Genomic DNA, 22,500 nt, shown 5'->3' with positions numbered 1-22,500 from the left:
GTGATAACTAGTCACCCATCTGACGGTATAAAAACAATAACAATGATCGGAAAGAGGTTGAATTCATTCACGTTACTATTTATAAACAACCAACTATGTTTTCCGAGCACGTGTGAGGGTGTGTCACAAATTCCATGTTTTGATTGGTCAACAATCTACTTGTTAATACTCTTCAACAGTTGTAACGTCACTTCCTTCCTAATGACTCATGGTAACCGAGTAACACTGGCTCTAAACTATCGGAACAATGGCGGACGGCCGTATGAAATATTTCCCCGGCGAGCATAAAAGCGTATTCAGAGGGAAAAAAAAAACATAAATTTGATCATGTTTTGTCTTTTTCTGATCAAAAGGCATATGAAAAGTTCTTGCCAGCTTGAAGAATAAAAAGTAATTATTTTCTTTGTTTAGAACCAAGATGGCCGCCGTTGCCGGGCGGCGTGACATCAGACTACTGAATCCAATTGTCTAAAGATTTCCAATTTCTTTCATCCCTTCAGTTCGAGTCCAGTCTTGGTATCAAAATTGAGATGTTACCCATCAACCTCTGCATGGAAGAAATCTATGACGTCGGTTGCTCCATGGTGCTTGACGTCACGAACGAAGCAAACCTGGTCAATGCCAATCGCACAAGTTACGTTGGGGTCAAGGTCATTCCTAAGGTGGTACCGGACTGCTTGGACTGTATATTCCCGACTCCAGAAAAGTGCAATGGAGGCTATTGTTATAATGGCGGGTCTTGTCACCATGACGACTGGGGCAAAATCACGTGAGTATTGTATACAAGCAAATACTGATCTGCTATTGGCTACGGACTGTAAGAATCAATGTTCAAAACTCAATATAATAACGTGTGATGTGGACAAATTACCAAACACGGAACGTTTCGGGCTTCAAACCCATCTTCAGCCAGTCACAAACATAGTAAAAAAACGTTATTACGTCACGTTAAAGCCCATAGTTGTAAAGTGATGCATTCAAGTTTTTTTACTGTTTTTTTTTCTTTGTTTTTTTTCTATATTTTGTTTGTTTGTTTTGTGTTGTTTTTGTTTTTTTGTTTTGTTTTGGGGTTTTTTTTTGGTTATATATTTCTATATTTAATAAGTATATTTTCAGCCAACATAATATGATATGGCGAAGCACGGAGTTCACTGATCCAGATATTTATGACTTTCCCCTCAGATTCGTGCTTGCTGGAATGAGAATACTTTCGTTTTACCTTTTACACTTATAACTTGAGCTTTTATATAGCGCAATATCCACTAAACTGCTCAAAGCGCTTTACAAGGGGTCCCTGGCCAACAGCAACATATAACATGTAGGACGAGACATGTCGCCTGTCAGGCGATATTACAAATTTTTGGGACAGAGACAACGCTGTTAACGGCCAAGTACTCATTTTACACCTGAGTACGGTGAGAGAATATGAGTAAAGAGCCTTCTCCAAGGACTCAACTATGCGCCGAGCGAGGCTCGAACCCAGGACCTTCCGATCCGAAAGCTACTAGACTACATGCCGCACTTATACTTACGGTAATAATAATAATGGTATAGATTTATAGTGCGCCAAACATCCCTTCATCTGGAGGGCTCTGAGCGTATAACAAAGATCAAACCCTAACACAGTACACGAACAACGCTAATTCTACACATAAATCAAAAGAAAGCCTGTCTGAATAAGAATGTCTTCAATCGACGCTTGAATTCCTCTAGTGAAGGCGAAGAACGTATCTCTAGTGGTAGTAAATTCTACAACCTTGGACCAGAATGCTGAAAGGCGCGTTCACCAGCCTTCACTCTACATGACAGCGAAGTGTCTTCAATATCATAGTCTTTTTGCTGGGTCGGGTTCCTGACCTCCCATAGTGGGCAGGCTGGGTGGGGTTCCTGACCTCCCATGGTGGGCAGGGGGGTACATACTGTGTCTTCTATCCCTTTATATGTGTTTTCCAACATGCTTTCTGTCCTTGTCTTGGAATGAGATTACTTGGTTTTGTCTTGGCCCTGGCCGGAGTTCTAGCTGGGAGGAAAACAGTCAAATGCATAGTTATTGTTTTGGGAGATAATATTTTTTCCTTGTAAATCATCTCTCTGTTATGTATTATTATACTTGTTATTTTGAATGTAAAATGTAAGCATTTGAGTGTATTCTTCTTTGTTGGATTTTGTGCTTGTGTCCGGATGAGACTTATAGGTGATCTCAAACTAAGTACATTGGTGGTGTGCTCTTGGATTCTACATCTGATCCCTATTTGTTCCCAGTTCCCCTATGTCTTACTTTCTCTTGGCTGCTTTAATTGTAATTCTAGAACTTTTTACTATCCCATTTTCTTCCTTTTTACTGGCGCTGATATAACCTAAATGTGTTGCAAGCGCCGTAAAACCCTTAAAAACAAAAACAAAAACAGACATAGTCTTCTTGAGATCCTACATCTGGAGTTCGATATTCCTTTGCAAGACCTTGGGAGCACGCGGTGAGAACGATTTCGACACACACGGGCTTTCAACTATGCTTTTGTTTTACCGGAGCATACTCAATGTCTCAATTGTTTCTATGTTATATGTTTGTGTTGAGAATATTGGCTATTAAGCTTAATTGCTGGCCAACTAACTTCGCGGAGGTTGTGTGTGTTGGACCCGCGATCTCAAGTAGTCGGTGAGAGAGAGAGAGCTCTAATAATGACTAGGGTTAGAGACGATCTTTTTTTTTGGGATCGTGGATAGCTCATACGGTAGAGTCATGCTCTCACCGGCCAGGCGGAGTTGTCGTACCAGTAAGGTCGCTGGTTCAAACTCCCATCACCGCCGCAAAAGATTTTTATTCTCTATTGTCTTCTGGAACTTTCCTACTCACTTCATCTCTTGTTGTTATCAACATAAGTACCTGCTTCAACACTCTTTCGTTTTACCTCTCCAACAATGATCTCACCCATGTTATTTCTCATCAAGATTTGTCCTTAATTCATAACACCAATGGGTGAAAAATTTAACGTCCCCAAAATAATTAACCTTTATAATTAGCATTTAGTAAAATCCCCTTTCGTAAAATCGGATGGGCCATGTATATGAATATTCCCCGAACTGCTATGTTTTGTTTTGTTTTTTTTTTAAAGAAAAAAGATGCCTCTTTTTTCTTTTTCTTTTTTTTTTTTTTTTGTTGTTGTTGGTTTTGTTGCGATTATGCTATAGTGAAATCAGGTTTTCCTCAAAACAAAAGGGGTGTATGATAATGTGTAATTAATTAACTGTCTGTAGAATTTCATAGAAAACACTAACCACATCAATGAGAACTCAAATGTTTATTTGCATTAGAGAGAGAGGAAGAGAGAGAGAGAGAGAGAGAGAGAGAGAGAGAGAGAGAGAGAGAGAGAGAGAGAGAGACAGAGACAGAGATAGACATGGACATAGAGAGAGATAGAGAGAGAGAAGAAGAGAGAGAGAGATAGAGAGAGAAAGAGAGAGAAAGAGAGAGAGAGAGAGGTGAACGTTAGAGAAGTCCATAACCATCTGTAGAAATTCATAGAAAACACTAACTCAAATGTTTATTTGCATTAGAAAGAGAGAGAGAGAGAGAGAGAAAGAAAGAGAGAGAGATAGAGAGAGACACAGACATAAAGAGATACATAGAGAGAGAAGAAGAAAGAGCCACATAGAGAGAGAAAGAGAGAGAGAGACATAGAAAGAGAGAGAGAGAGAAAGAGAGAGAGAGGGACATTGAAAGAGAGAGAGAGAGGGAGAGAGAGAAAGAGAGAAAGCGAGAGAGGGACATTGAAAGAAAGAGAGAGATAGAAAGAGAGAGAGGGACATTGAAAGAGAGAGAGAGAGGGGGGGACATAGAGAGAGAGAAAGAGAGAGAGAGAGAGGGACATTGAAAGAGAGAGAGAGAGACATAGAGAGAGAAAGAGAGAGAGGGACATTAAAAGAGAGAGAGAGAGAGAGAGAGAGAGAGAGAGAGGGGGGAGAGAGAAAGAGGGACATTGAAAGAAAGAGAGAGACATAGAAAGAGAGAGAGAGAGAAAGAGAGAGAGAGAGAGAGAGGAGGTAAACGTTAGAGAAGTCCATGAAGGCAAAACGTGTACCCTGCTCGATGGGTGACCAGTGGGTTTTGTGCGACAGTTTTGAGTTGTCTTGCTCAACAGTTGGTCTGGGATTACGTCTTTGTGTAAGGACTTTGTCCTTGTCATATCGAAGACAGGCGTAAAAATTTGGAGGACCCCCCTGGTTCTTTTTTTTTTATTATTTTGTTTGTTTTATACTACATCGTAAGCACCTCACGGGCTGCTTGTGTCGTCCATCATATTACTTGTCCCTTGTCCACCAGGGAAGAGATACTTTGTGACATTAAACACTGAATTTTTTTCAAAACTGTTAAATATAGATAGTTCGAAGATGACGTCACCCAGGTCTTTGTTATTGTTTTTTTTTTTTTTTTTTTTTTTTTTTTTTTTTGCTATCCGCGTTAATGAGTAATTCTCACTTAACTGTATTAACCAGACAATAGTCGTTCAAGGTTACACACAGTTTTGTATGTTGGTCCGTTATACTTCCGGATGGCAATGTTGTGAGCTTCTTAGCCAAGCACATACTACCTATCGTACTATTTAAATGAGATCGATTGTTTCATATGTCCAACAATATTTCAAACAACTTTTTTTGATACAACCCAAAATTATCTGCTAAGCTACGCCACTGAATGCAACTTTGTTTTTGAATATTTTCCCCTTGGGGAAAGAGAATCAACACACCATTACTGTAAACATTTTAAAGTTTGAGTCATATTTTATTACAAACCATGAAAAGATGCATTGTGAGAAAACTGTTTGATCTATCACTATCGGTATTCAAAATTCGAAATTTCACTTAAAATAATATTATAAGCCCGCATGCAAAAAACCACGTCACCACATTTTGTAACTGTGGAGGAATTCGCGATATTTGGAACGGACTATAGGCACCTATTTTAAAAGAGGTGCCAATTTTATTTATACCTTCCTGTACTTGCCAATAATATCTAATCACAAATACTTTAACCTCAAACTTTAGCCTCGCTATTTTTTCAAGTTCATGTTGCTCTACTTATCACTAGATGCACTTTTAGCATTCTCTCTCTCTCTCTCTCTCTCTCTCTCTCTCTCTCTCTCTCTCTCTCTCTCTCTCTCTCTCTCTCTCTCTGTGTGTGTGTGTGTTTTCAAAATGGGAAAAACACAATGGCTCGACGTGTACATATATACAGGTCTGCCAACCGAATGCTTGGGCCTAGTTTAACATTGTTGTAATGGACAATACTTTGCGTCATTGTTTGAGATTTCAATTACGACAACGAGCCCATTTTGAATTGGGTTATTAGACCTACAAATAAATGCACGTTGCTGTAATCAGACCCATGAGCCAATATATTTAATATGTAAATATAAAATAATCAATACCTAATATTGTGACCCTCCGCTTCGAAACGGTATTAAGTCGGATTTTTCAATTTTGGGTTTTTTCTGTCTTTTGTTTATCTGTACCTCTCATTTTACTTTTTTTCCGTGGAGCTTATATGACCTAATTTGTGCGCCGGCTATGTGGTATGATACACGCCTTAGGATTTGTAGGTCTCGGGTTCGAGTCTCGATCTGAGCGGTGCATAGTTGAGCCCTTCGAAAAGGCTCTTTACTCACATTCTCTCATCGTACTCAAGTGTAAAATGAGTACCTGGCCGTTAACAGCGTTGTCTCTGTCCGTGTTCTCACCGTTGAAAGATAAAGATCTTAACAAGTGTGTATGAAAGGTACCAGACAAAGCAAGAAAGAAAAATACAAGGAAAAAAAAACATCCCCAAAAATCAGTCTACCTCGACTGGGGATGGAACCTCAACCTTCTGATTCCCGGTCAGACGTGCTACCATTACAAAATTATTTTTTTTAAATTGAACTTTTATATAGCGCAATATCCACTAATGTGCTCAAAGCGCTTTACAACTGGTCCCTGGCCAACAGCAACATTTAACATTTAGAACGGGACATGACGCCTGTTAGGCGATATTACATTTTTTCGGACAAAGACAACGCTGTTAACGGCCAGGTACTCGTTTTACACCTGAGTACGGTGAGAGAATGTGAGTAAAGAGCCTTTTCCAAGGACTCAACTATGCGCCGAGCGCGAGGCTCGAACCCATGACCTTCCGATCCGAAAGCGAGTGTCATACCACTAGACCATATAGCCGCACTACCTCAACCAACTGCTATGCTGTTCCGGGTTCTTTTGTATGGTAAAAATTTAATCAAAAGCTACAAGGTTCAGAGAAAATACAACATTTTACTTTTTGTCTCCATAAAAATATATAAAAATCTATTCCTTTTTCTTTTAGAAATAATACACGATCTCATCTTTTTGGCTTTAATTTCGTTTTTCACCTTGCTAAACTTGAGCTTTTATATAGCGCAATATCCACTAAAAGTGCTCAAAGCGCTTTACACGGGGTCCCTGACCAATAGAACTCTTTACATGTAGGACGGGACATGACGCCTGTTAGGAGATATTACAATTGTTTTCGGAAAAAGACAACAATGTTAACGGCCAGGTACTCATTTTACACCTGACTACGGTGAGAGAATGTCAGTAAAGAGCCATTTTCCAAAGACTCAACTATGCACCGAAAGAGGCTCGAACCCAGGACCTTCCGATCCGAAAGCGAGTGTCATACCACTAGACCACATCCGTCACAACAAGATAAGATTGAATACAACACAACCCACTCGCCTAATACATGAGAAATTGCCAGCACACTAAAGAAGAACACAACCAGCGCCATTTTGATTTTGGCAGCCATTTCTATTTCCAGCTATAGATATCTATCACTAATAATGTAAATTATAGTTTGAAGCCTTCAAAACTACAATAACATTTGTTGTGAAAACATTGCCGGTTCGTTGTATAACTGTGAGAATGTCTTACTACAAAATCGAATTAAAAACTCTTCTCTTATCAATTTAATTATAGCTGGTGTATCATCCATTTAATTGAAGGCTGGTTTTCCAAAACTCGTTATGTCGATTTTTCTACTTTTTGAGATTTTCCATCCATGCGATATCTAAATTGAAACGTAAACTTTACTTTAAGCATCAAATGGCCCAAGAATTCCCCCTAGATTTGTGTGAATTTGGAGTTCAAATGTGATAAAATAAATTTTCATCTTGTAGCACAGTGCGTGGTAATTACATAACAAATTGATTAATGCTATTCCAATATGATAGATTTTATGCTTAAATTATCGATTTATTGTTGTGTTTTATTTGCATTGTAAAGCGCCTCTGAGCACATTGTGGATATAGGCGCTAAATAAATTCATTCATTCATTCATTCATTCATTCATTCATTCATTCAAAATAATAGGCCGAATGAGAAATTTTAGGGGGAATAATCCTCAAAATAGGAAAAACGGGGTTAGGGCGTTTTGGAAAGCCACTGTTCAATTTCAAAAAGAGAGATACAGGTCTCGGGGAGACTTCTTTCATGTCAAACATGAAAACGACCTAGCTATGTCTCATATTTGTGACTAAAATACATGTTCAATGTTAGTGTCAAATTAAACAATTAAGGAGCAGGCACCGGTGTAAGATAAAGAACTGAACAAGTGTGTATGAAAGGTGCCAGACAAAGCAAGAAAGAAAAATACAAGTAAAAAAAAAACCATCGATCAGGTAGACTGATTTTTTGGGATATTTTTTTCTTGTATTTTTCTTTCTTGCTCTGTCTGACACCTTTCATACACACTTGTTCAGTTCTTTATTTAAATCGACTGATTTTTTGGGATATTTTTTTCTTGTATTTTTCTTTCTTGCTTTGTCTGACACCTTTCATACACACTTGTTCAGTTCTTTATTTAAATCGACTGATTTTTTGGGATATTTTTTTTTCTTGTATTTTTCTGTCTTGCTTTGTCTGGCACCTTTCATACACACTTGTTCAGTTCTTTATCTTCAATGTTAGTAACTGGGCTATCTTGTTTAGAGACGATGGGTGAATAATATATCGTCTGTTGTGAGCTTCTTCGCCAAGCTCTTGGAATATATAGTATGCTCTTGGCTAAGAAGCCCAATCTATTGGTATATATAGTATGCTCTTGGCTAAGAAGCCCACAACATTGCCATACGGAAGTATAGCGGACCAACACACAAAACTGCGTAACCATGAACATTTATAGTCTGGTTCATACAGTTAAATGATAATTACTGATAAACGTGCGGCTATGTGGTCTAGTGGTATGACACTCGCTTTCGGATCGGAAGGTCCTGGGGACGAGCCTCGCTCGGCGCATAGTTGACTCCTTGGAAAAGGCTCTTTACTCACATTCTCTCACCGTACTCAGATGTAAAATGAGTAAAGCTCAATTTAGAAAAAAAAAAGCCCAAAAGACAATAACAAAGACCCGAGTGACGTCAACTTCATTCTATCTATATGTAACAAACTCGCATCAAGACAGTAGTCTACCATCCCAAAATCCATGAAAAATATTTTTGTGATAGATGATCTTTCGGCAAATTTGGAGCACAAACCTGAAACCCCTTACCTCCATCCGTTAGGCTCGCTACCAGTCTTCAGGGTCCAGTAATAAAGTTTGTAGAGTCCGGTAATAAAGTCTTCAGGGTCCAGTAATAAAGTTTGTAGAGTCCGGTAATAAAGTCTTTAGGATTAGGTAATAAAGTCTGTAGAGTCCGGTAATAAAGTCTTTAGGATTCGGTAATAAAGTTTGTACGTTATGCGGCTATGTGGTCTTGTGGTATGACACTCGCTTTCGGGTCGGAAGGTCCTGGGTCCGAGCCTCGCTCGGCGCATAGTTGAGTCCTTAGAAAAGGCTCTTTAATCACATTCTCTCACCGTATTCAGGTGTAAAATTGAGTACCAGGCCGTTAACACCGTTGTCTCTGTCCGAAAAAATTGTAATATCGCCTAACAGGCGACATGTCTCGTTCTACAAGTTACGTGTTGCTGTCGGTCAGGGACCCTTTGAGTACGCTTAGTGGATATTGCTCTATGCCTTCAAAACCCTGAATAGTTGGGGGGGGGGGGGTTTGTGGCACCTAAGTTTCCTTTTTAACACTTTGTATTGAATCAAATATGTGACCCAACGTCTCAAAACGGTATTATGTCGGAACGAAGCATATGCTTAAAGCCGAATTTAATGTTAAACTGATCAAAAATATCAATTGTTGGCATTAGCACCCTAGAATATGATATCCATTCTCCTTTATTAAACATACAAACTCAACACAAGTCTGATATTTCTGGCTATAAATTCAATTTCAACATCTTCGCCATCCCGACTTAATACCGTTTTGGGGCGAAGGGTCAAATATGTCTATTTATTTCCGCTGTTGAAGCCAAAAATTCGTATTTTTACTGGGTTTTTTGTAGGAGGCAGGTCTGAATAACGAAGTCAAATTTTTATTTGCATGAGAGAAAAGAGAGAGAGAGAGAGAGAGAGAGAGAGAGAGAGAGAGAGAGAGAGAGAGATAGAGAGAGAGACATAGAGAGAGGGAGAGAGAGAGGGAGAGAGAGAAAGAGAGAGACATAGAGAGAGGGAGAGAGAGAGAGACATAGAGAGAGAGAGGGAGAGAGAGGCATAAAGAGAGAGAAACGTAGAGAGAGGGAGAGAGAGAGACATAGAGAGAGGGAGAGAAAGAGAGGGAGAGAGAGACATAGAGAGAGGGAGAGAGAGAGAGGGAGAGAGAGAAAGAGAGGGAGAGAGAGAGAGAAAGACATAGAGAGAGAGAAAGACAGAGGGGGGGGGAGAGAAAGACAGAGGGAGAGAGAGAGAAAGACATAGACATAGAGAGAGAGGCGGGAAAGAGAGAGAGAGAGAGAAAGAGAGAGAGAAAGAGAGAGAGAGGGGGGGGGAAGAGGCCAAAATTAACCACGCCAACGAGGACTCAAGTGTTTATTTTTATGACAGAGAGGGACGGGGGGGGGGGGGGGGGTGTCCAAGAAGGGGCCATTACTCGTCCACGTATCCATTGGCGTACAGTAATCCAAAATCGGGTTGGCATGTTGGCGTCGGGCAGCATTTCCCGCGTTTTGGAGGCGTCATGAAGCAGTTGGTGTGTACCACGGGGTCCCAATGCAAACACAGCTCCTGACACCAGATTTGATCGGGGTGTGTGTCGGGTTTACACGTACATCTAAATTTACACCCCTCCATCCAGGACTGGCCTTTGCTGTACCATCTGTTATTTCTCCAGCATTCATTATTATTGGCTGAAATAAGGAAGCAATGGGCATGATCTATATTACATTTCCATGTGCTTGAGGTCATTGGTCACATTGGAATATGTGCTCAAAGTGACCCACATAGTGAACAGTGTTCACAGTTTTTGGAATATCCAAAATCCCGATTGGTCATTTTGCTCAGCTTTACACATGTGTATGCTTACAACTTTCATAAACAAAGCAGCGTGTTTACATTTCTGAAGAAATATCCAATCGTTGGACATCAACGAATCATGTGATTGATGACTTGGTTGGACGAAGACATGAATAAAGATCGCTCCCATTGTGTCAGTGCATGACATAATCAGTGGGAAGGTGAACAATTTGGATTTGCATTTTTGTCCATTTTCTGAAAGAATATGCTCCCCCAGATCGTTTTAATCTTTATTTGAAGTAAATCGGGTGATTTTTCATGGCCATATGTTTGGGAAAGGTATCCAGCAACTTTTCTAAAATTTCATCATTTTTTAACTAGACCAGCTGTAAAAAAATATTTAGAAGTGAAATTAAGCTTTGATGTTTCCCGAAGATGTACAAAAAGGGTTGATTTAATAATTTATGTTAAGAACTCATTTTGGATAAGAAATTGACCGTCTAAATTAACTTGGCAATATCTCAGTTCAAACCTTTTCACCATCCCACTGATTGTGTCATTCACTGTAACAATTAATACATTGAATACGTGGACATGATATAAAATAATACAGCTTTTTCTCACGGGTTTGGATTTATTAAATGAATTGTTTTTATCGCGGCGAATAACTCACGAGCTTGCGGTTACGTTTTTACTAATAAATGATAGGATTTTCCAACGGACGGGGTGGGATAATACACATTTGTGACCAATATTCTCAAAGCGGTATTAAGTAGTTGTAACCCAGATGCTTAAAATGTAATTTTAAGCTTTGATTTACAACTTTTGAAATAAAATAAATGTTTGTATTGAGGTAGATTAACTCATAGTAGAGGCAGCATAACCACGCCCTTTGTCCTTTAACCCCAAAACGATTCAGAATGTCCGAGCAGTCAATATTCGCTGAACAATGGCAACGTACTGCTAAACTAAGGGAACTGCTCAGATGTTACACTTTGGTAAGCGTATATAAATAAATGATTTTTTAAAAAATAATTTAATTCCCTTTATTCGTCCTATTGGGGAAATTTGTCTCTAGGGTGTATTCCAAGGGAAGACTGGAATAACCGCAGTGCCATAATCATAGATATAGCTCCCCCCCCCCCCCCCCCCCCCCCCCCCGTCTTCCTGTGCTCTTTATCTTCATATTCCTTTTTTTTCTCAAAATAAAACACGTTATCTAGGACTAAGTCTCATATTTCGTTGTTGTTTTCACGTGACCAGTGTTAAATGAGAGACTTTTATCATAACATGAAAAATAGCATCAAGTCAGTGCATAGTAATGGACCATTTCATATATCTACTATTGTATGTCCTAAAACCATGATTTGTCCTTAATCCACTAATTGTTGTAAGTTGTTATTTGATGTACATAAAACATAAATAATATGATATCGTATCGTATCGTATCGTATCGTATCGTAGTATCGTATCGTATCGTAGTATCGTATCGTATCGTATCGTAGTATCGTATCTATCGTAGTATCGTATCGTAACGTAGTATCGTATCGAGCTAATAGGTTCTAAAAACCTTTAAATGCTCTGTGTAAGTTTTATGCATAGATACAATTTATCAATTATATAATTAGTATTCAATGTTAATTAATTGATAATATTGAGAATTAAATATCTAATACATAAAAAAGTGTCATATTCAATATTCCTACTATAATTAACACTATTTACATTCATTCGGCATGTCCAACTTGTACATTCGAGAGTTTCAAATAATTGTTATACAAAAGACAATAATATCCAATGTCATGTTACATTATTCGTCAAAATCAAATATAATGTTGGTAAGATATTTATCAATGGCATAATTAAAGTTATTAATTGAATTAGAATTTTTCGTCTCAAACTTTAGATTATTCCAAATTGTCACAGTCCTTTGCATTTGATTATTTTTCCTTATAGAAGAATTACATCTGTCAACAAATAATATCATAAACTTATCTCCCTTAGTGATTGTAACATGTGAATAATTTAAAAATCATTATAATCTATATTGTAAGAACCATGCACGAGTCTATATTTTGTTTGTTTGTTGCTTTAGGTCTCTTCCAACACAATTGAGGTTATATGAGAGACCGCTGAAAAAAAAACAAACAAGCAATCTAACAAAAATAGTACAAATGTAAATCAAAATCATAACCTAAAGATATCATAAGCTAAATTATAAATAACCAAGAACAAACAGGCAGAAGATTTACAGAAAAAAAAATATCCCCTGTCAAAAATACAATCACAAACCAAAGAAGCAGGATAGGCTAGTAAAGAGAAGAAGAAACGACATCACTATCGGATCGTACACCCATGCGAACATCATAGGTATATGATTCAAGGGTGATGCTCCCATCCAACCACCCGCCGAGTCTATAGATAGAATGCGCTTGGCCAAGGAGTTCACAACATTGCCATCCGGAAGTATAACGGACCAACACACAAACTCTGTGTAACCATGAACGTTTATAGTCTGGTTAATACAGTGTAGTGAGAACAACTCACAAACGCGGATGGCAAAAACAATAACAAAGGCCTGAGTGACGTCATTTGCATACTATCTATATATTATATGAATAAGATCGCCTCTTACTCCACGATATTTTAGTGAAGGCAAATTTGAATATATTTTATATAGATAGTTCGAAGATGACGTCACCCATGTCTTTGTTATTGTTTTTTACCATCCGCGTTTATGAGTAATGTTCACTGAACTGTATTAACCCGACTATAAACGTTCATGGATGATACACACAGTTTTGTGTGTTGGTCCGTTATACTTCCGGATGGCAATATTATGAGCTTCTTAGCCAAGCGCATACTATCTATAGTATGCGCTTGGTTAAGAAGCTCACAACATTGCCATCCTGAATTAAAACTGGCCAACACACAAAACTGTGTGTAACCTTGAAGGTTTATAGTCTGGTTAATACAGTTTAGTGAGAAGTACGCGGATGGCAAAAACCAATAACAAAGACATGAGTGGCGTCATTTTCGAACGATCTGTAGATTCCCTGTTCACCATTATAAACCGTGACAACAAATTAATATAGATAGAATGCGCTTGGCCAAGGAGTTCACAACATTGCCATCCGGAAGTATAACGGACCAACACACAAACTCTGTGTAACCATGAACTTTTATAGTCTTGTTAATACAGTTTAGTGAGAACAACTCACAAACGCGGATGGCAAAAACAATAACAAAGGCCTGTGTGACGTCATCTGCATACTATCTATAAGATTGAACACAACACAACCCACTCACCTAATACATGAGAAATTGCCAGCACACTGAGGAAGAACACAACAAGCGCCATTTTGATTTTCACAGCCATTTCGATTTTCAACTAGGAATCAAGTATTAATAATGTAAATATTTTGGTGCTTTCCAAAGGACGATAACTAGATCTAGAGATGTATTGTAAGTACCTAACAAGTGCCTTGTAACCCTGTGAGAGTGACTTACTGCAAGAGAATAATACAACCTTTATTTAAAACGCCTTTCTTATCAATTTAATTATGCTTGTTTTGTTTTGTTTTTTAATCTTTTAATTTTCAACATGAAACATACTTTTTTTTTTTTAAAAACGATTTAAGTTTCAGTTTGTGTTTTAAAAAGTAAAAGTAGTTTTTCACAGCCATTCGGCCCATGGATCCGGAGTTTATTCCGGTTTCTATAGCGTGAAACGGACAATAGCAATTGCTTGCTATCCTTTGGATAGTACCTAGTCTATCGCAAAGTACTTTCCGACAAATCTAACAGACTCAGCTACCCATTCACTGCTGGGTGGACAGGACGGGGAGGGAGGGGGGGGGGGTCAGAAAAAATGTTGATTGCACCCGGAAGTGCTCTACCAACTGAGCTATCGGGACCCCCAGTATTATTGTATTGACTATATATTAAATTTTAGCATCAGATCTTAAACGAAACTTAAATGTTTATGTATAGCAATATCCACTACACGTGATGAAATCGCTTTACAAGTGGTCCCAAGCCAACAACAACCCTTAGCGGGTAGGAAGAGACGACATGTTGCCTTTAAGACGATATTTCAATTTTTTTTAACGACAGAGACAGTGCTGTTAACGACGTGGTACTCATTTTACACATGAGTGCGGTGAGAGAATAAATATGAATAAAAAGCTTTTTTCAATCAAGGACTCAATGATGCGCCACTCGGATATGGACTCGAACCATGTACCTTCCGGCCCGAAGGCGAGTGTCACACCATAGACCACATGGCCAATTTTATCTCGACGCAATACCGTTTAGAAAGGGTGGGTGACTTAATATCATCTGTAAAATTTTAAACACTCACTTCCTCTATTGAGAACAGACATTGTGTTATTTATTTTTTAATTGAGCTTTTGTATTGCGCAATATCAACTAAATGTGCTCAAAGCTCTTTACAATGGGGTCCCTTGCCAACAGAAACAATTAACATGTAGGACGGGACATGACGCCTGTTAGGCGATATTACATTTTTTACGGACAAAGACAGCGCTGTTAACGGCCAGGTACTCATTTTACACCTAAGTACGGTGAGAGAATGTGAGTATAGAGCCTTCTCCAAGGACTCAACTATGCGCCGAGCGATGCTCGAACCCAGGACCTTCCGCTCCGAAAGCGGGTGTCATACCACTTTAAAATGTTTATAGATTGGCTGGAGACACTGGCATCAAAAACATTGTAGCTGGTATCGGTGCTTGTTGCAGCTTTGGTGTATTCTGAAAACAACATATTTTTCAGATTTTGGCCAGTAAACTCGTCCTTCAATTAATATCAATCATCTTGACAAAACTCCCAAACATGGCACTTCTTTATGAAGTCCCAGGCTTGAGGATTTTATTTTTATTTTATTTTTTTTGTAAAATGAGAGTAATTTTAGTCGATCAATATTTGAAGGACGAGTTTTCTGGCAATAATTTGAAAAATGTGGAGTTTGTTTTTCGAGAAACGGCAGAGTTGAGGAATTTGTCTGACCCCCTTTATTTACCCAGTAAATTGATAAGGTAGCCGGGTCTTGCAGATCGGGCGTAAAGTACTTTGGGATAGACTAGCATCCTATCTAAAGGGTAGCGCATATTTTTTTCCATCTAATAACACACAATCCGGCTTATACGATAGCTCCATATTCTTTGAAGGGCTACTTATATTATTGGAAATTATTGAAGCAATAGAAGTTAGAGGGAAAAATTCCATATAACCAACTAACAGTCTTTTCTCATTTTGGCGTCCTATTCTGTATTCAGCTGCAGAGAATCAAATTCGTAATTGCCACTCTAGAAAACATCAAATTCGTAATTGCCACTCTAGAAAAACATCAAATTCGTAATTGACACTCTAGACAGACATCAAATTCGTAATTGACACTCTAGAAAGACATCAAATTCGTAATTGACACTCTAGAAAAACATCACATTCGTAATTGCCACTCTAGAAAAACATCAAATTCGTAATTGACACTCTAGAAAAACATCAAATTCGTAATTGCCACTCTAGGAAAACATCAAATTCGTAATTGCCACTCTAGAAAGACATCAAATTCGTAATTGCCACTCTAGAAAAACATCAAATTCGTAATTGACACTCTAGAAAAGCATCAAATTTGGTTGAATTCTGTAAATTTTCGTCCGGAAAATTTCCGAAAAAAAGGGATAGCATAAGTTATGATTAGCCATACTTTTTACTCAAGGATGGACACGTGACAATTGACTTACTTTCAATTTTTATTTCAATTTTATTGATAATGCAGACACTGAAATTCTTAATAATCTGAGACTCCAGAATAACACATCATATTTAGTTGAATTTAGGTTAATTTTTGTAATGAAATTTTTAAAACAAGAGATAACACGAGTCTTGAATGGGAGACAAATGAGCTAAACAGTTTACTATAGGATCGAACAAAAAAAAAACTTACTTTAAATTTATTTTTTTTAATTTTAAATAATCTAGGACTCTGAAAATATCTAACAAATTTGGATGAATTTATGAAGATCTAGAAAAAAGTTGTATAATCTTTGCCTTACACCAGTGCCTGCTCCTTAATTAATTTGCTACATTGAATGTAAATTTACGTCCTGAAATTTTTAAAAAGAGAGATACAAATCATCAAAAGTTTTAACTCAAAGACCGGACAAAGGGGCAGTCTTTTCAAGGGAAAGTTGTTACTCCATCACAAATCCGTTGGGATATAACAAGCCGAAATTCGGTTGGCATTTTGGTTCTGGGCAGCACTTGCCGACTGGAGGCGGTGTCATGAAGCATTTGGTGTGTACGATGCCCTCCCAAGTGGAACACAATCCCATACACGAGATCCTGTTAGTGTTGGGGTCTTCACACGTGCATCGTTGTTTACATCCTTCCTTCCACGTTTGTCCTTTGTTGTATCCCACGAAGTTCCTCCAACACTTTTGAGCTTTTAAAAAAAAAAAACGAAGATAAGGTAAAAAAAACAAAAACATTACAAATAAATGAAGAACGAGCCAGCCATTATTTAGGCTGATTTGATTAAACTGTGTAGATAGTTTGAAGATGACGTCACTCAGGTCTTTTTTATTGATTTTTTTTTTTTTGCCATCCGCGTTTATGAGTAATGCTCACTGAACTGTATTAACCTGGCTATAAACGTTCATGGTTACACACAGTTGTGTGTGTTGGTCCGTTATACTTCCGGATGACAATATTATGAGCTTCTTAGCCAAGCGCATACTATCTATTGAATAGCGTGCCTTAGCTGTATGGTCTTCGATTCTTACCCAAAAGGGTAATGGGACCTGAACTACGTGCATGTATTTGCAGGCCTGATAACCGAACGCAATTATGGGCTTGATTTGACATTGGTGTAATGGACAATATTTTGCGTTGGTTTGAGAGTATTTCAGTTACAACAATGAGACCATACCAATTGGGTATTCGGACCTGCAAATAAGTATGCGTCGGGCTTTGACAATACGATTCAATAGTCTGATGTCACGCCTCTCGGCAACGGCGGCCATCTTGGTTCTAAGCAAAGAAAATCATTCCTTTTTTATTTTTCATGCTGGCTAGAACTTTCCATATGCCTTGTGATCAGAATGTGTAAAAGTCAAAACATGATCAAATGTATGTGGTTTTTTTCCTCTGGATACGCTTTATGCTCGCCGGAGAAATATTTCAAACGGGCGTCCGCCATTGTTCCGATAGTTTAGAGCCAGTGTTACTAAGTTATCATACGTCTTTAGGAAGGAAGTGACGTTACGACTATTGAAGAGTATTTGGGTCATGAGACTCGTGAATAAGTCTGTTTGAATAAAAGTTGCAAGGATAGGCGGAAAGTATAGAATGAGTGAGTTTGACATCACCCCAGGACTGGTTTTTAGAATGTCAGTTGGGTGATTATCCCCATTATTGGCTCTCTGAATGGTTAGAGACGTTTTAAATGTTAACATGTTACACATAGTTTTGTGTGCTTGTTGTAAACATTAACACACCACTTGCTTGAATGTCAACCTCTTGAAGACCTGAGATGCACATTCCTCCCACCAAATCCAAGCATCAGTAACACTTTATAGTCACCTGGAACAACTACAAAAGACGTCTAACTTCTACGTCATGGCACAAGACCGAAGGGCTAGAGCTCAGGTGGTCGCTGTTTCGGATAAGTAAGTGTGCTTGTTGTATTTGTTTGGCTGGGAGAACAGGTGAGGATTATACCTAAACGTATTGCATCAATGGTATAAAAATGAAATTAGCAGCTGAAAAATAAAAGAAATAAAAATAGCTTGCTTTACATGGAGAGTTTTAGCCTCAAAAAGTGATTTTGAGCCCGAGATGTTCCATGTTAAGTTTTTTCTTCTCATTTGAAACAAAAAGCTGTAATGTTGTTATTTTTGTCCGATTAGAATTAAAATTTAAAAAATTAAAAAGAACTTTTATATAACGCAATATCCACTTAACGTGCTCCAAGCGCTTTACAAGGGGTCCCTGGTCAACATCAACATTTTACATGTAGGACGGGACATAACGCCTGTTAGGCGATATTACAATTTTTCGGACAAAGACAACGCCGTTACCGGCCAAGTACTCATTTTACACCTGAGTACGGTAGGGGAATGTGAGTAAAGAGCCTTCCCCAAGGACTCAACTATGCGCCGAGCGCGAGGCTCGACCTTCCGATCCGAAAGCGAGTGTCATACCACTAGACCACATAGCCGATACTTTGTATCCGTCGAGTTTGATCCTCGCTGAATGAGTTTAGATAGTTCGAAGTTGAGGTCAGTCAGGTCTTTGTTGTTGTTTTTTGCCATCCGAGTTTATGAATAATTCTCACAAAACTGTATTAACCTGACTATAAACGTTCATGGTTGCACACCGATTTGTGCGTTGGTCCGTTATACTTCCGGATGGCAATGTTGTGAGCTACTGAGACAAGCGCATGCTATCTATAGATAGTATGAGCTTGGCTAAAAAGTTCACAACATTGCCATCCGGAAGTATAGATAGAATGAAGTTGACGTCATTCGCGTCTTTGTTGTTGATTTTTTGCTACCCGCGTTTATGAGTAATTCTCACTAGACTGTATGAACCAGACTATAGATAGTATGCGCTTGGCTAAGAAGCTCATAACATTGCCATCCGGAAGTATAACGGACCAACACACAAAACTGTGTGTATCCATGAACGTTTATAGCCAGGTTAATACAGTTCAGTGATCATTATTCATAAACGCGGATGGCAAAAAACAATAACAAAGACCTGCGTGACGTCATCTTCAAACTATCTATAGATAGAATGAAGTTGACGTCATTCGCGTCTTTGTAGTTGTTTTTTGCCATCCGCGTTTATGAGTAATTCTCACTAGACTGTATGAACGAGACTATAAACGTTAAGGTTACACATAGCGTTGTGTGTTGGTTCGTTATTTTTCCAGATAACAGTGTCGTGAGCTTCTTAGCCAAGTGCATACTATCTATTGATAGATCGAAGTTGGCGTCACTCCAGCCTTTGTAGTTGTTTTTGCCATCCGCGTTTATGAGTAATTCTCACTAGACTGTATGAACGAGACTATAAACGTTAAGGTTACACATAGCGTTGTGTGTTGGTTCGTTATTTTTCCAGATAACAGTGTCGTGAGCTTCTTAGCCAAGTGCATACTATCTATTGATAGATCGAAGTTGGCGTCACTCCAGCCTTTGTAGTTGTTTTTTGCCATCCGCGTTTATGAGTAATTCTCACGAAACTGTATTAACCAGACTATAAACGTTCATGGTTGCACACCGATTTGTGTGTTGGTCCGTATACTTCCGGATGGCAATGTTGTTAGCTACTGAGACAAGCGCATGCTATCTATAGATAGTGTGCGCTTGGCTAAGAAGTTCACAACATTGCCATCCGGACGTATAGATAGAATGAAGTTGACGTCATTCGCGTTTTTGTTGTTGATTTTTTTGCTATCCGCGTTTATGAGTAATTCTCACTAAACTGTATTAACCCGACTATAAACGTTCATGGTTGCACACCGATTTGTGTGTTGGTCCGTCTTACTTCCGGATGGCAATGTTGTAGGCTTCTTAGCCAAGCGCATTCTATCTATACCGGACGAACACACAAAACTATGTGTACCATTGAACGCGTTTATAGATAGTGTGCGCATGGTTAAGAAGCTCACGATATCGCCATCCGGAAGTATAACGGACCAACACACAAAACTATGTGTAACCTTGAACGTTTATAGTCTGGTTAATACAGTTTAGTGAGAATTACTTATAGATAGAATGCGCTTGGCCAAGGAGTTCACAACATTGCCATCCGGAAGTATAACGGACCAACACACAAACTCTGTGTAACCATGAACTTTTATAGTCTGGTTAATACAGTTTAGTGAGAACAACTCACAAACGCGGATGGCAAAAACAATAACAAAGGCCTGAGTGACGTCATTTGCATACTATCTATAAACGCGGATGGCAAAAGTCAATAACAAAGACACAGAAAATCAAGTGTTCACTTGATCGAGAAAATCGTGTGATAACTAGTCATCCATCTGACAGTAGAAAAACAATAACAATGATCGGAAAGAGGTTGATTTCATTCACGTTACTATTTATAGATAGTTCGAAGATGACGTCACTCTGGTCTTTGTTATATTTTTTGCCATCCGCGTTCATGAGTTATGCTCACTGAACTGTATTAACCTGACTATAAACGTTTATGGATACACACAATTTTGTGTGTTGGTCCGTTAAACTTCCGGATGGCAATGTTATGAGCTTCTTAGCCAAGCGCACACTATCTATAAACAACCAACTATGTTTGTCCGAGCACGTGTGAAGGTGTGTCACAAATTCCATGTTTTGATTGGTCAAAATTCTACTGTTTAATTATTCTGCTATGAAAATAGACACAAACACCTACCTAAAACTTGAGAAATTGCTAGTGCACCAAAAAGTAATGCGAACAGTATTATTGTTTGTCTGGCAGCCATATTGGATTTCAACTCTTCCGAGGAAGTCTAAATTGATGGATGGATCTTAAAAGACTGAACGAAATGAAAGATTATGGTTTTTAACGCTGTACCACGGTACGACAACACACTACATGACTGGGTTGATGTGTAAAACGATTAAAGTGTTCTAGAAAATTAAAGCATTGGTTTATGGTTTCTTATCAGTGATTTTTTTTTTTTTCACCATTTAAAGGTCTTTATCTTTTCACAATATTGATGATGATAAAGATGATGATGATGATGATGATGATGACGATGATGATGATGATGATGATGATGATGATGATGATGATGATGATGATGATGATGATCGTAATGATGATGAGAAGGAGGAGGAGACCATTTCTGTGGTCTCAAATTTACATCGCCTTTTGCTAGACTTGAACTCGAGAGCTACAGGTCGATGGCATAGTGCCATACAACAGGACCAGTAACCTGTCCTGCCTAGCTCTGATAAGATGTTAAGTGTCGCAAATTTCGATAACCTTTTTTTATTTGAGCTTTATATAGCGCAATATCCACTAAATGTGCTCAAAACGCTTTACAAGGGGCCCCTGGTCAACAGCAATATTTAACGTGTAGGACGGGACATAACGCCTGTTAGGCGATATTACAATTTTTCGGACAAAGACAACGCTGTTAACGGCCAGGTACTCATTTTACACCTGAGTACAGTGAGCGCATGTGAGTAAAGAGCCTTTTCCAAGGACTCAACTATGCGCCGAGCGCGAGGCTCGAACCCAGGACCTTCCGATCCGAAAGCGAGTGTCATACCACTAGACCACATAGCCGCACATTACCTTACTTGTTGGAAAGGCCAACCATGACCTTCCTAAAACTGCGAGTTCACGAAGGCCGCGGGCCAGCCCACCCACATCAACACATCAGTGTCACGTTCATATTCAGATGAAGGATTAGATCGGATATCTGTAAAGCTAACTAACCTATTTTATTCAACCCCTCTCATTGGAAAACCCTATCATTTCTCTTGATAGATAGTTCGAAGATGACGTCACTCAGGTCTTTGTTATTGTTTTTTGCCATCCGCGTTTATGAGTAATGCTCACTGAACTGTATTAACCTGACTATAAACGTTCATGGATACACACAGTTTTGTGTGTTGGTCCGTTATACTTCCGGATGGCAACGTTATGAGCTTCTTAGCCAAGCGCATACTATCTATACATGTTTGCGTTCAACCAGGTCATCAATCACATGATTTGTTGCGGTCCAACAATTGGATATTTCTTAACAAATGTAAACACGCTGCTTTGTTAACAAATGTCATAAACATATATTCATGTGTCAAGCTGAATCAAATGACCAATCGTGATGTTAGATATTTAAATTGCTGTGAACACTTTTCACTAAGTGGGTCACTTTGAGCACATTTTGCAATGTGACCGATGGCCTCGAGCACATGGAAAGTAAATATAGATAGTATGCGCTTGGCTAAGAAGCTTATGACACTGCCATCCGGAAGTATAACGGACCAACACACAAAACTGTGTATCCATGAACGTTTACAGTCAGGTTAATACAATTCAGTGAGCGTTACTCATAAACGCGGATGGCAAAAAACAATAACAAAGATCTGAGTGACGTCATCTCTTCGAACAAT

The 22,500-nt window shown here is 38.6% G+C and overlaps 3 protein-coding genes across 6 annotated transcripts in view; 1 reads left to right on the top strand and 2 right to left on the bottom strand.

The window, feature by feature from the left end:
- Positions 1–22,500, top strand: part of LOC144966124 (neural-cadherin-like) — a 173,194-nt gene that overhangs the window by 120,780 nt on the left and 29,914 nt on the right. For all 4 annotated transcript variants that reach the window (XM_078902233.1, XM_078902231.1, XM_078902232.1 and 1 more), the window contains exon 34: positions 501–769. In XM_078902233.1, the coding sequence (XP_078758359.1) occupies positions 501–769 (269 nt within the window). The remainder of the gene's footprint in view (positions 1–500; positions 770–22,500) is intronic.
- LOC144966126 (uncharacterized) lies at positions 9,928–13,872 on the bottom strand. Its single transcript, XM_078902236.1, has 2 exons — positions 13,655–13,872; positions 9,928–10,239 (listed from the first exon to the last, which is right to left on the bottom strand). Exons 1-2 carry the CDS (start codon positions 13,722–13,724, stop codon positions 9,980–9,982), a joined length of 330 nt encoding a protein of 109 aa, XP_078758362.1. The 5' UTR covers positions 13,725–13,872; the 3' UTR covers positions 9,928–9,979.
- LOC144966128 (uncharacterized) lies at positions 15,234–20,987 on the bottom strand. Its single transcript, XM_078902237.1, has 2 exons — positions 20,789–20,987; positions 15,234–16,811 (listed from the first exon to the last, which is right to left on the bottom strand). The coding sequence occupies exons 1-2, from the start codon at positions 20,856–20,858 to the stop codon at positions 16,561–16,563; spliced, it is 321 nt and encodes a 106-aa protein (XP_078758363.1). The 5' UTR covers positions 20,859–20,987; the 3' UTR covers positions 15,234–16,560.

The sequence above is a fragment of the Berghia stephanieae genome, chromosome 2 (genome assembly GCF_034508935.2).
Source record: "Berghia stephanieae isolate SIO BIC M18660-M18661 chromosome 2, UCSD_Bste_1.3, whole genome shotgun sequence".
Taxonomy (NCBI): Eukaryota; Metazoa; Mollusca; class Gastropoda; order Nudibranchia; family Aeolidiidae; genus Berghia; species Berghia stephanieae.
The sequence above is the reverse complement of the archived record's forward strand: the minus strand, read 5'-3'. Positions and strand labels throughout refer to the sequence as shown.